The sequence below is a fragment of the Theropithecus gelada genome, chromosome 11, assembly GCF_003255815.1.
Source record: "Theropithecus gelada isolate Dixy chromosome 11, Tgel_1.0, whole genome shotgun sequence".
Classification (NCBI taxonomy): Eukaryota; Metazoa; Chordata; class Mammalia; order Primates; family Cercopithecidae; genus Theropithecus; species Theropithecus gelada.
In genome coordinates, this window is record NC_037679.1 from 5,313,144 (window position 1) to 5,327,800 (window position 14,657).

At 39.5% G+C, this 14,657-nt stretch overlaps 1 protein-coding gene across 6 annotated transcripts in view; it reads right to left on the reverse strand.

Annotated features, from left to right (window-relative positions):
• SLC38A1 (solute carrier family 38 member 1) overlaps positions 1-14,657 on the reverse strand; it is an 87,056-nt gene that overhangs the window by 10,016 nt on the left and 62,383 nt on the right. For 5 of the 6 annotated variants that reach the window (XM_025401127.1, XM_025401126.1, XM_025401128.1 and 2 more), the window contains 9 exons: positions 14,384-14,465; positions 13,310-13,392; positions 11,763-11,821; positions 11,528-11,644; positions 10,239-10,318; positions 8,024-8,124; positions 5,563-5,681; positions 4,854-4,995; positions 4,655-4,752 (listed from right to left, as the gene is read on the reverse strand). In XM_025401127.1, the coding sequence (XP_025256912.1) occupies positions 4,655-4,752; positions 4,854-4,995; positions 5,563-5,681; positions 8,024-8,124; positions 10,239-10,318; positions 11,528-11,644; positions 11,763-11,821; positions 13,310-13,392; positions 14,384-14,465 (881 nt within the window). Of the gene's footprint in view, positions 1-2,678; positions 3,228-4,654; positions 4,753-4,853; positions 4,996-5,562; positions 5,682-8,023; positions 8,125-10,238; positions 10,319-11,527; positions 11,645-11,762; positions 11,822-13,309; positions 13,393-14,383; positions 14,466-14,657 lie in introns of those variants that run through there. The other variant, XM_025401125.1, reaches the window with a different exon arrangement.

The following is a 14,657-nucleotide window of genomic DNA, read 5'->3' on the forward strand; positions in this document are numbered from 1 at the left end:
AGATCTTCCTTGCTTTCTCTTGTGGGCATTTAGTGCTATAAATTTGCCTGTACACACTGCTTTAAATATGTCCCAGAGATTCTGGTATGTTGTATCTTTGTTCTCTTTGGTTTCAAAGAACATCTTTATTAATGCCTTCATTTTGTTATTTACCCAGTAGTCATTCAGGAGCAGGTTGTTCAGTTTCCATGTAGTTGTGTGGTTTTCAGTGAGTTTCTTAATCCTGAGTTCTAATTTGATTGCACTGTGTCTGAGAGACAGTTTTTTTGTGATTTCTGTTTTTTTTAAAATTTGCTGAGTATTTTACTACCAATTATGTGGCCAATTTTAGAATAAGTGCAATGTAGTGCTGAGAATAATATATATTCTGTTGATTTGGGGTGGAGTGTTCTGTGGATGTCTATTAGGTCTGCTTGGTGCAGAGCTGAGTTCAAGTCCTGGATATCCTCCATAACCTTCTGTCTCATTGATCTGTCTAATATTGACAGTGGGGTGTTAAAGTCTCCCATTATTATTGTGTGGGAATCTAAGTCTCTTTGTAGGTCTCTAAGGACTTGCTATATGAATCTGGGTGCTCCTGTGTTGAGTGCATATATATTTAGAATAGTTAGCTCTTCTTGGTGAATTGATCCCTTTACCACTATGTAGTGGCCCTCTTTATCTCTTTTGACCTTTATTGGTTTAAAGTCTGGTTTATCAGAGACTAGGATGGCAACTCCCGTTTTTTTCTTTTTTCTTTTCTTTTTTTTTTGCTTTCTATTTGCTTGGTCGATCTTCCTCCATCCATTTATTTTGAGCCTATGTGCGTCTTTGCATGTGAGATGGGTCTCCTCAATACAGCACACTGATGGTTCTTGACTCTTTATCAAATTTGCCAATCTGTGTCTTTTAATTGGGGTATTTAGCTCATTTACACTTAAGGTTAATATTGTTATGTTTGAATTTGATCCTGTCATTATGATGTTAGTTGTTTTTTTTGCTCGTTAGTTGATGCGGTTTTTTCATAGCATCACTAGTCTTTACCATTTGGCATGTTTTTGCAGTGGCTGGTACTGGTTGGTCCTTTCTATGTTTAGTGCTTCCTTCAGGAGCTTTTGTAAGGCAGGCCTGGTGGTGACACAATCTCTCAGCATTTGCTTGTCTGTAAAGGATTTTATTTCTCCTTCACCTATGAAGCTTAGTTTGGCTGGATATGAGATTCTGGGTTGAAAATTCTTTTCTTTAAGAATGTTGAATATTGGCCCCCACTCTCTTCTGGCTTGTAGGGTTTCTGCCGAGAGATCTGCTGTTAGTCTGATGGGCTTCCCTTTGTGGGTAACCTGACCTTTCTCTCTGGCTGCCCTTAACATTTTTTCCTTCGTTTCAACCTTGGTGAATCTGACAATTATGTGTCTTGGGGTTGCTCTTCTCGAGGAGTATCATGGTGTTTTCTGTATTTCCTGAATTTGAATACTGGCCTGCCTTGCTAGGTTGGGGAAGTTCTCCTGGATAGTATCCTGAAGAGTGTTTTCTAACTTGGATCTATTCTCGCTGTCACTTTCAGGAACACCAATTGAACGTATATTTGGTCTTTTCATATAGTCACATATTTCTTGGAGGGTTTGTTCATTTCTTTTCACTCTTTTTTCTCTAAACTTCTTTTCTAGCTTTATTTCATTAATTTGATCTTCAATCACTGATACCCTTTCTTCCACCTGATCAAATCGGCTATTGAAGCTTGTGCATGGGTGATGATGTTCTCGTGCTGTAGTTTTAAGCTTCATCAGGTCATCTGAGGTCTTCTCTACACTGTTTATTCTGGTTAGCCATTGATCTAATCTTTTTTCATGGTTTTTAGCTTCCTTGCAATGGGTTAGAACATCCTCCTTTAGCTTGGAGAAGTTTGTTATTACCGACTTTCTGAAGCCTACTTCTGTCAACTCGTCAAACTCATTCTTCATTCAGTATTGTTTCCTTATTGGTGAGGAACTGCGATCCTTTGGAGAAGAGGTGCTCTGCTTTTTGGAATTTTCAGCTTTTCTGCTCTGGTTTCTCTTCAACTTTGTGGTTTTATCTACCTTTGGTCTTTGATGTTGGTGACCTGTAGATGGGGCTTTGGTGTGGATGACCTTTTTGTTGATGTTGATGCTATTCCTTTCTCTTTGTTAGTTTTCCTTCTAATAGACCCCTCAGCTGCAGATTTGTTGGGGTTTGCTGGAGGTGCACTCCAGAACCTGTTTGCCTGGGTATCACCAGCAAAGGCTGCAAAACAGCAAATATTGCTGCCTGATCCTTCCTCTGGAAGCTTCGTCCCAGCAGGGCACCTGTGTGTGTGAGGTGTCAGTCAGCCCCTGCTGGGAGGTGTTTCCCAGTCAGGTACCTGCTTGCGGCAGCAGTCTGTCTGTTCTTGGAGCTCAAATGCCGTGCCGAGAGAACCACTGCTCTCTTCAGAGCTGTCAGACAGGGACATTTAAGTCTGCAGAAGCTGTCTGCTGCCTTTTTTTCTGCTCTGCTCTGTCCCCAGAGGTGGACTCTATAGAGGCAGTAGGCCTTGATGAGCAGCAGTGGGCTCCATCCATCTCATGCTTCTCGGCCTCTTTGTTTACACTGTGAGCTACTCAAGCCTCAGGAATGGTGGATTCCCCCCTGGATCAAGCTGCAGCCTCGCAGGTCGATCTCAGACTGTTGCGCTAGCAGTGAGTAAGGCTCCACTGGCATGGGACCCACTGAGCCAGACATGGGAGGGTATTTCCTGGTCTGCTAGTTGCTAAGACTGTGGGAAAAGTGCAATATTTGGTCAGGAGTGTACCGTTTCTCCAGGTATAGTCTGTCATGGCTTCCCTTGGCTAAGAAAGGGAAATCCGTTGACCCCTTGTGCTTCCTGGGTGAGGCGATGCCCCACCCTGCTTCAGTTTGCCCTCCGTGGGCTGTACCCACTGTCCAACCAGTCCCAATGAGATGAACCAGGTACCTCAGTTGGAAATGCAGAAATCACCCATCTTCTACAATCTTGCTGGGAGCTGCAGACTGGAGCTGTTCCTATTTGGCTATCTTGGAAGCAATCTCGGGTATTTCTTTATTAGCAGTGTGAGAACAGACTAATACAGATTACTAAATCCAGAATCCAGAGAACACAAGATTACATGTTCCTTGTGCTTGAGCATGTTCAGTGAGAGCGCTGCAGGGAGAAGGATGATGCATTCTGAGAGCCAACAGGGCTGGACTGGAAACTGGAGGAGGAGAAAGAGCTAGGGAAGGAGAGGAGCGAATTGGGGGTTGAGATGGCTGCACATGGCATATCATCCTGGGTTCAGTCTAACTCCCAGTGATCCCTACACAGATGGAGCCCTTGTCTAATGCCATTTGGCAGACCCTACTACTCGTTTTATTATGGGACCAGGGTTGGAGAAGCTCAGAATTCATGGACAGCAGGCCTCCACCATTTTCAGATTTAGTCTGAATATACTGTCCCATTGTGCCAGAGTGACTGCTTCATCCTCTCTGTCCTCATTAAGCCCCTACAGGTAAGTCTTGGAAAGATTTGGGAATTAAGGTTTCAGGGGTGATCATGTTGGAGAACTGGATGCTCTAATAGCATCAGTGCTGCTTTTCCTAAATGCACAGGGATGACCCTCCTGCCTACACTTCTCATCTGGATCTGTTGACTCAGGTAACAGGTACAATTGCAGTGCTTTCACCAGCTGGGAGGGCAAGTAGGAAGCCTTCTCTGAGGCCAAGCAAAATGGAGCTCCAGAAGGGACTCAGGTACCAGCCACTTCACCCCTGCTTCCCTCACTGTCTCCAAGTGCACCACCTTCAAGATGCCCTTGAACCTCATCAGACCTGGAAACAAGGATCCCAACATAGAAAGGCAGTTTTTGAATCCAGGTCTGTTGTTCCAAAGCATATCTGTCAAATAATAAAAAGACTATTTAAGCTAACTCAGACATTTTAATTAAGGCATTGCATGTTCCCTGGGCTGTAGGGAGGAGTTACATGAGTAGAAATCATATGGAAACAGTGGACTGCATAACCTCTGTGAGTCCCTCGTCAATTCCTCTCTTGCTAAAGACTAGACACTGTCCTATAGAGACACAGGAGGATGAATGTCCATTCTTCTGACTGGCCATACCCTGGATCAGAACAAAAGCTGAGGCACAATAAGAGTAAAACCAGAGGGCCGGGCACGGTGGCTCATGCCTATAATCCCACCATGGGGGAGGCCAAGGCGGGCGGATCACGAGGTCAGGAGATGCAGACCATCCTGGCTAACATGGTGAAACCCCATGTCTACAAAAAAATACAAAAAAAAAAAAAAAATTAGCCAGGCATGGTGGTGGTTGCCAGCTACTCAGGATGCTGAGGCAGGAGAATGGCGTGAACCTGGGAGGTGGAACTTACAGTGAGCTGAGATCATGCCACTGCACTCCAGCCTTGGTGACAGAGCGAGACTCCGTCTCAAACAAAAAAAGAGTAAAATCAGAAAAGATATTTGGAGGGACGGGAGAAGATTCTGATATGATATTTTAAATGTCTCCCAAGTAGCAAAGCTACAGGGCTTCTGCCTCCTTTCAAGGCAACTGAAAGTAGTCTTGATAGAAAGGTGGACTATTTATTTTGTAAATTTAAATGGAAAACTAATCAGAAAAGTTAGAGTGGCTGGCAAGAGACATACCCAAATTCTTTGAGTTCCTTTATCTCCATCCTGGTCTGTGATTTTTAAATAAAGAGATGAAGGAAGAATGAAAATAAGCATGTTAGCAGATGTAACTCCTATAAAATAAAAAAAGAGAGAAAATTTAGTATTGCTATTGTGAAATTTTCCCTCCAAACAGCTACAGTAGAATGAGAAGCACAAAGTCATGAAGCCATACCTACGACTCCAAAAATATCCTTCATGGAGGGTATGAAGATCACCAACAAGTTGATAACAACCAAGAGTATGCAGGTAACCACGATATGACGACATAAATTAAACTTTGTTTTCTTAGCCAGTTCAAATAAAGATGAACGAACCTGCAAGAAGAGAAAACAAAGATTCTGTAAATGCCTACAGCATGCCAATACTGACATTTCTCCACAGAGTAACTGATTTATTGGTGCACATGAATTCATGAAATGTTTTGTAATGCCTAGTGAATTTATAGATAGTTTAACAGTTTTGGAAGTTCTGGGGCTTGACTTAAGAGGGAAAGTATTTTTATTTATAGAAGAGTAGAGTTTTCCTTTGTGGGGGGGTGTAATTTCTGTCTTTGATTTATCTAAGACTTGAGTGTTCATTTCTGATTTTTTACATTCTCTCTTCATGTCTGACTGAGATTTGAACATTCTGTTGTCATTTCTTTGTAAGGAACAGGGTCAGATTAATTAGAATGAAGATTCACTGCATCAGAGGCTCCCTGATGCACTGAATGCCACTTGCTTTTCAAACAGCCTGAACTGAGTCTTGGGATCTTTCCCAGATGCAGATTCAATAACCGAGGAAAGTTACCTGGGGCAGGCTTTCTCTGCAACGGGCTCCTGCAGGCAGAAGGAAAGCTGAGACCTCAGGTTTTCTCATATTGCACCGAGGCCCTTACTCACCGTGAAAAATAACACCGGCACTGTGAGGATCACAGCAACAATGACAGCCAGCCGCACTGTCAGGATAAGAATGTCATCTTTACTCTGATACTTGTGAAGGAGGTCTGACTGCACGTTGTCTGAAATGAGGGAAAAGCAAGAGGGTTTTAAAGGGAGATAAAGTATATCAGTTTTTCTGAACAACAAAGAATTTGTAAACTAAAGGGCAAGTAAAGTAATGTTTTGAAATGTCTATTAAAACAATTAAGTTGGAAAGAAAAATCTCTATGTAAGACATGCTCCACTGTGCATATGCAACTTAGCAAAAGAATTTAAAATAATCACTAGAAGAAGCTACATGGGGTGGGAATGCTTAATTTAGACTACATTAAACCTAGGAGTACACTGGGCTTGAAAATGAAACATACAGTTGAAGCACGAAGCTGCTCTTAATCTAGACTTTCCCTCTACTCTTCAAACCATGCCAAACGACCACAGGCTTGCTCAGGGAGGGTGGGGGTGGGGGTGGGGGGGTGCTACAAGCCACCTTGGCGCTTGTTTCAAACTCTTCTCTTGTTAAGTCAACTTCAAGTGGCCAAGCAGCAGAGGCACTAGCTGAAATTTCACCATCAGGAAATAATTCCACTCTTCCATGTATATTGTTCTTGTAAAAAAAAAAAATTAGTTTATGTACTACTGTGTGTGTGTGTGTGTGTGTGTGTGTGTGTGTGTGTGTGTGTGTTGAGACAGGGTTTTGCTCTTTCACCCAGGCTGCAGTGTGGTTGCCATAGTGCCATGTTGGCTCACTGCAACCTCTGCTTCATGGGCACAAGCAATTCTCCTGCCTCAGCCTCCTGAGTAGCTGGGACTACAGGCGTGTGCCACCATGTGTGGCTAATTTTTGTATATATATATATTTTTTTGGTAGAGATGGGGGTCTCATTAAGTTGCCCAGGCTGGTCTCGAACTCCTAGGCTCAAGCTATCCACCTACCTAGGCCTCCCAAGATGCTGGGATTACAGGTACAAGCCACCACACCTGGCCTTATGTACTACTTTGAACTTTTTCTCAACTCAGAACTTCAGAAAGTGTTATTTTAAAGACTAACAAAGCTAGAATGGCAGTCACATAGAGTATGAAACTGCTCAGTCTTTTGACAAGAGATAATTTCCCCTCCTGTCTCCTGCAAGGGCTTCTCACTGCACCAGTCTCAAGGTTCTCAGCATGGAATTCAAATGCTAATCTGTACCATAGAGCTTGGTCTCAGTTTCCAAAACAGAACCATAAGTTATAATACGAATCTCACTAGTTCTAATTTCCTTAATTCAAAATAACTAACCACTTAAAAATAGCTAAGCCTTTTTATTTAATCCAAGAGTAATAAAAGTGTTTGGTGTTCTATTCTATGTGAAAATAATGCATTTACAAAGAAAAATTATAGCTTGAACAAGACAACGGTAAGACTTCAAGTAACATTAAGTTCTCCGCCTCTCTCTCCCTATACGCACTGCAGCCCTGAAACTCTGTAGGCACCTTAGCAACACCATTTTTATGTAAAAATTAAATATGGTATTTATGAATTCATTAGACAATGCTATTCTCTATTGCTAGTGAAAATGATAATAATAACATCTGTATAATCAGAGCAGCCTTTTTCTCCAGGCTGAATTAATAATTTTTAAATGTGCTTAATTTTGAGACATTTGTGTTTATGATAAAAAGTTCCAAAGCATTATTATTTAGTAGAGAAGATTGTGAAATACATACAGATATACATATATATATAGGTACACACACACACATATATAAACACACATATATATATTTAAATTAGGTCCCCAATTATAAAGATAATGAAAGGTATTAACTAAAGTTTCAGGATAATTTGAATAGGAGAGGATGAAGAAGCAGTAAAAGCCGGTAAACTGTTCATTCAGGGTCAGTAAAGGTTACATATGAAACCTTGTTCCCTTTTTCAGATTTCATTTTTTAAAATTTTCTATATCATTCCTTCAGATCTTTGCAAGGCTCCGACTTCCAGTGAACAATTAGGAGTTTCATTTTTAATTAACTCAGAGTGTCATGAGTGTAGCACTCTGCTCTTTCTCACTTTCAGCATCTGTCTCTGTCTCTCCATTCTATTAATGGAATCTGACCCAATTTGCAGTGTCAATTAGGAAAGCCTTGTCTGATGTAGTTTTAAACCTTCCTCAGTAAAGTTAGCATGCTTCTAAAATGCAATTTCTTTTAAGGACACAGTTAGGAGAAAAAAATTATAAATATTGTTTTAGTAAATATTTTATTCTGCAGTCTGCATGAACATGTAAAGATCACCATTGCTTTAAGTAGAAGAAAAAACTAGAAAAACCAATGGATAGCTTTGTTGCTTTCTTTGCCTTTCATGTTAAAAGTTATTTCAACATTGATTTTTACTAATTTGTTTACAACTACTTATATTTATGTACCAGTAGAAATTACTTACCATAGAATGTCAAGTAGCCAAAAATGGCAGTCAGGAAGTACATAACAAACATGGCGAAAAAGGAGATGTTTGAAACCATCTGCATTTTTTTCTGTGATCGGCTAAAAACAAATAAATGTTAAAAATTAAAAATCATATCACTGAATTTAAGCGCCAGTGTTAACATTGAAGAATACTAATTTAACTTTGCCTCTATCAGGTTAGGGAAGATCTGAACAGCTGAAATTACCCCTGGCAGTTATGCCAGTTGAAAATAACCTGTCTTACACCGAATTGGTATTGATCCACGGAGATTCATGGAACTACACTCCCGTAAGTGTTCTTCCCCATTCTTTTAAAAGAATATCAAGTTCTCATCGGAAGGGCAGACAGCATTTTTAAAATATTTGGCCTTGATATTATCTCCACACTAGCTGGACAAAGGAAAACATGCAGAAAAAAATCAGTGCTGTTCTCCTAGCTCCAGAGATTAGCGGCAGAGCTGGAACTTGACCTAAGGTGTTCTGTCTCTAAAGCTGCTGTTTTAGGTTCTGATTTTCCCATTGGGTGGCCTCAGGGATGCACCTGGAAGTCTGCAGGTCTCCAGTGCACCAAGCGCCCAAGAGATCACAGCTGGAATGATGAAGGGCTCCATCTCTCAGGTCAAGTTCACTCTGGGGTTGGGATGACCCTCTAAGTTTCTTTAACTGCCCAAACAATTAATCTGCAAGACTGGTATTCAATAAACAACAGACCACAGATAGTCATAACATTTGATTATGTCATAACAAGGAATCTGGGATGCCATGGGAGTATGGAAAACAAGAAAAATTGAGAAGTAGGCTGGGCGCGGCGGCTCACGCCTGTAATCCCAGCACTTTGGGAGGACGAGGCGGGCGGATCATCTGAGCTCAGGAGCTCAAGACCAGCCTGGGCAACGTGGTGAAACTCTGTGTCTACAGAAAATACAAAAGTTAGCTGGGCGTGCGGGCATGTGCCTGTAGTTCCAGCTACCTGAGACGCTGAGGTGGGAGGATTGCTTGACCCTGGGAAGTTAAGACTGCAGTGAGCTGAGATCATACTATAGCACTATAGTCCGGGTGACAGAGTGAGACTCTGTCTCGAAAAAAAAAAAAAAGTAAAGAAAAATTGAGACGTATACACTTGAGAAAATTAAAAACTATAACGAAAAGCTGAACTATTAAAAGATGCCAAAGACAAGGGCAACAAATCATGGATTTCTCTTCCCCGAGGAAAGGGTATCTACCTCACCATTGCTGAAGAGAGAGACAAAAGACTGGCAGCCAAACAGAGCAGTGGGTGAAATGGGTCCCTGGGTGACATGTCAGACCTTTGTACGTAATTAAAAATATTGTGGCAGGAAAAAAAAAAAGATGCCAAAGATACATTTAAATTCTCCAAATAGAGGATCACAAACTAGGAGTGATGTATATACACATAGATGTAGATGGTTTAAAATTTAGCCATGTATCAATTAAATATGAAAAAAATGAGTGGATTCAATTCTAAATGACATCAACTTTGTTTCAAAATGGAAATAAATACCAATATTGTCTATCTTTTCTAAGTTTTTAAGATTATGCTATGGTGACTATTTTTGTTTATGTTTGATAACCGTAGGCTAAAAAGAGAACACATGAAGAAGTTTATAAGCAGGCCTTAATTTTCTTAAAACCAGCAATCAAAAATAAATCAATAAATCCATAGAATTTTCTTAATAGTTAAAAATGAACAGCAATATTCTCTTTTCCTAGTTTGTGGCCTTAACATTGATGTCTTATTGTCTGATTTACCAGCCTTTTCTCCCAAACCAACAGGCAATCAGAGACAATGTATTTAGCAGTTTACAGATGAATCTGAAAATTATCACCCACTTGCAAAATATGCATACATAATGGAAAGCAACACAAATACTTAAACTGTCCTCAGTGATGCAATATTCGAAAAACCAATTAATGAAAAAGCCCACATGGTTGGCTACTTTTTATGTTTATGACCCCCCCCCCCAAATACTGCAAGTTTCTGATTTTTCTTGCTTTCTTGATTCTTAAAATACAATGCTTGTTTAAGAATGGCAGGATGTGAGTAAATGTTGAAGCTAGGTGATGAATCCACCTACGTTCATTAGACAAGTCTGTTTATTTTAATTCCATACTTGCCTATTAATGAGGAGATGTAAAACGATTAAGATTAAAAAATTAAACAAATTTCTTACTCTTTAAGCTCACTGTAAATTGGCAGGACTGATGGGTGGCAGACAAATGCAAATGCAATGGTTGGTAAAGCATACACGGTCTATTTGAGAGAAAAGAACAGACATTAGGAAAAACACTTTTACCATAAAAATGACACAGCTTCAGTATTTCTGAGCTCTTTTCATCTGACAGCTCTTCAGAATCCCTGGATTATTCGGTTATTAGGAGGGTTTTGATCTCCAAAATAGAAGCAGCTTTTCTAAGAGAGCTTATCTAGCTAGAGCCATTAGCCACTTGTCACAGAGGGACTTTGGATTTGGCTCACCTACGGCGTATTTTATATACTCCAGGTATACAACACCCCTGTTTATACAGCATGAGCCAGTTACATGGCACTCTTCCTAGGATAGCTCACTGGGTCCCCACAGCAATCCCAAGCAGTAGGCAGACTATGGCTGTTCTCCTGGCTCCCTCCAACAGGTCAGGTGACTGTCCCAGCACTCCCACCTCTAGTTTACTGCTCTTTGCTCTACATCAGGTGCATGGAATCAGACTTAAAAGATATCCTCTGAAAAGAAAATCTGTTTCATATTGCACTGCTTTGGCTATATCCTTACAGTTAGAGAGAAAGAGAGAGAATCCAATCTATTTAGTTTTCTTAGATAAGGCTCTTTGAAACTCTCAAACTCAATCTAACTTCCTATGCAAAAAGAAGTGAAAACTAGCCCATCTTATGCCCTAACTCTGCTGATGCACTATGCCAGGCGTATTCTAACAAAACCTTGTAAGATACAGAATAGAATCCTTATTTTTACTCAAGAGGTTGGGTGACTTGCCTGAGGATTCAAATCCAAGCCTGACTGACTCTATAATCCTCTGTTTCCCATCGGTGTCAACAATATTTTAATAGTGTGAGTGTCTTTTAAGTGTCAGTTTGTGGTGGCATCTACATTTCAACTGTGCAAGCTGAGGAAGTCTGCAGTATTCCTTTCTGTCATCACCAGAACCAGGGGGCAAAGGATGTTCCTAATCTGTTTTTGAAGCATCACCTAGCACTCTACACAGGAAAAGCTGAGACAATTATCCAGAATGAGATTTTGACAGGGAATGCTTACTGGTAAGAGAGAGTGTAAAATACAATATTTGTATATTTCTCAAGGATCTCTACATAGATGTGTAATCTAGAAGCAATGGTACCATGTGTTCTTTTGAGAACTAATACATTCAAAACAGTGCAATTACAAGTATGAGAAATAGAATGCCCTTAATAAAAATGCTCGTTTCATCTGCAAGGGATCAGGAAACTTACCTTTGAATTGAAGGTAACATATTTTGGCGTACACATGTCAGCATTTGTTGAATTAGCACTTATTGTTGAATTTAGCTCTGGAACAATGCAGGGAATTTGAAATTTCTTGTAAATAACCTGGTATTAAGAAGTATAGTAGAAGCAGTATGGACTTTAGTAAAGCCAAATAATGAATAATTATTACATGCCATTGTACTGTCACAAAACCAAACCAGCCATTTCAATCAGCACTTACCACTATTAGGAAAAAAACCATACAGCTCAAGGAAAATCCACTAGTATAGCCAAGATACCCTTTAAAAAAAGTAAAAAATAAATTATTTCTTTTTTTCCATTTTTAAAAATTTTGGAGCTACCCATCATAAACTGTTATTATTTCAAAAGTCATCACCTCATTTATTTCAATGCATTATTTCAAGCATATTTTAGAGCTCCAATAATAAACATACATGCCCAAGCGAATACAAGATTTATTATTTGACAGTGCTACTTTATTTGGCAAAAAAATGGGGCTCTGAATAAAAACATTATATTATGTGTTTTGATTCCAACTCTCCCTGCACACTAGAGAACACAGACTCCCAGAATCCAGCGGAAAAGAGCCTTCCAATTTTTGTTGTAAGTCTGTATTGGTGGACTCTGATGGACTCCTATGGGCAAACCCATTTACTCCTTGATCCCCTCAATAGCTCTTTATTATGCACTTATTGTGTGCATACTGAATGTCAGTTATAATACTTTTCTCCCCAGATGAGAGAAAGTAGATGAAGCGAATTTCCAGTGGTAAATTGAGTATCTGGGGATCTTTAGCTAGCTCCCTGTAGAATGCCTAGGCGATCTCCAATTGCCACCATGACCTCTAGAAAGGTAGAGTTAAGTAGCCTCTCAGGACTGCATTATTTTCAACCCTGGGGAAGACCTTTTCTCTACTTAACTGAAAAGAGCTACCTCTATAGGTACGGAAAACACAGATGCAGAAACCGGAAAATTAAGTAGTTAAAAAAAAATCTATTTATAAACCTCACAGAACAGCTACAGAGGTCTGATATTTTGATCCAAAACAAAACAAAAAACTGAGGCTCATAATTATTATTCGAAGAACTTTTATCCAAACTTTTGTTTGAATTAGCCCAGAATTAAAGTAAATACATTTTACAGGTTTTTGACTGGATGGCAGTCTGGCCACATTATTCAATGTATGAAATTCCCCTAACATCAGGCATCCTTGTCTTCAAATACAAGCATAAAAACAAGTAGTAGATCAAAGCCAAATGGATATGACTTGGGGATTATCCACCATTTCTGACTTTTGATTTATCTCTCCCACTTCGAAGAGAAATAATTGAGGCTGGCTAGACTCTCTAAATTTATAATACTTGTGGGTATAAATCTAGGCAGCTTTCTGTCTCCATATTAGATTTGAAAATATATTTATCTAAATAATGATGATAGTTAAGACTTCGTATGAAGAGAATTCCATTTTTTGGACTTTTCTCAGAGTAGCTTATAAGTTGTACTTTTGAAAATAGCCCTGTCTGTCCTGGCCCCAGAACCTCCCTTCTCCCCTCCACAGCTCAGTAGAGGGATTGTTTAGGAGGTCACATACGGACTATTGTTTTTATCCCATATTAAAGTTGGGACCGATTAATACTTGCAATTTATCATGCACTTAATCTTTGAGCGCATGCAGAAGGGAAGCAGAGGGCAATGCTGTCCATGTTTACTCAGTTTCTGATTCACTGGGGCACTGCAGAATATGATAAAAACAAAATCTGTCCTTACCTAAGTTCTTCAAGAGACACAGAGGGAGAATTATGCCAAAGGTAACTATCACCACCAGAACTCGGCCATCCACGTACCAGGCTCTGAAAGGCATTTCAGGGGTTAGGTTATATTTTTTTAGAAAGTGACATTTTTCCCCCTCCAGTGTAAAATTTCATGATATATATTTTTATTAATTTTTACTATATCCATTAATTTTTAAAATCATTATTCAGATCTTACCCAAACACTTTAACCCAACCACTACTTATTTACTACAGCTTCACTGCCATGTAATGGAAGAAGGAATATTGTTGTTTTTTTTTTTTTCCCATTGGCTAAATGTGGCATTATTTTGAATTATTTACATGGTTTCGGAACTGAATGCATACATTGTATTCTGTCAGATTACAACTTGTCCTACCAATTATTTAAAGAGAAAGCTCCTTTTTGTTTTGCTGGGCTAGTATCAGCGAGAAACAAGTCACCACAGGTAGGCATTTCTCTCTCCCTGATCCCTTGGATTTGACCTTGAATCCTGAGAACACTAGAAACTCTGGCTTCTATGATTCTCCCTTGAAAGAAAACAGAGAAACTAAGACTGACAAGAACTGTTAAACAAGAGGGAGTCAAAACACAATTGTGCCAAATGTAGCTGCAACATTTTCCAGGGTTATCTACATCTTTATGAGGTTGGCTCATGTAAATTTTGCTTCCAAAATACTATGTCCCTTCTTTAAGCAAGAGGCTAGGGTCTTAATTTTTTTTTTCATGTTCCACTTTTGTGTTAAAAATATTCCATATCTGTTCTATTTCACTGAAACTAGATATAGATTTCAAGCTCTTGGGAAAATGCAGTATCTACCACTCACAGCATGACAGACAAATCTACTTTTCAAATGTTCATATTCAAATGACTCTCCTACATTTTTCATTTATATAGCCCCAAAGAAATTTATTGTTGAAACAACAAACAAACGAAAACCAGCCTAGGAAAAACTTTCTGCAATATTCATAAAGCAAGAATTTTGATTTGCCCATATTTAAATTAAAAACATTTTAGTTATATCATTTAAAAAGTGGTCTATAACTTACGAAAATGTCTCTTCCTTTCCCATGAGAAACTTTATGGCAGAGGGTAGTTCGTTTTTTACAATGAAGAGGTAGCTCAGCATTGCTGAAGGAAAATGAGAACATTTTTAGAAAGAAGATACGAAGGCTTACGTTGCAAGCTATATAAAAAGTTATCAGCCCGTTCTTAGACCAACCGTCAATAAGACACAAAGGCAACTTCAGCTACTCTAGCAGGATTTGTGGCTTTAAATAAGTGACTGCTGTCTGCTTTACTTTCCCTGTGCCATTTTAGCAA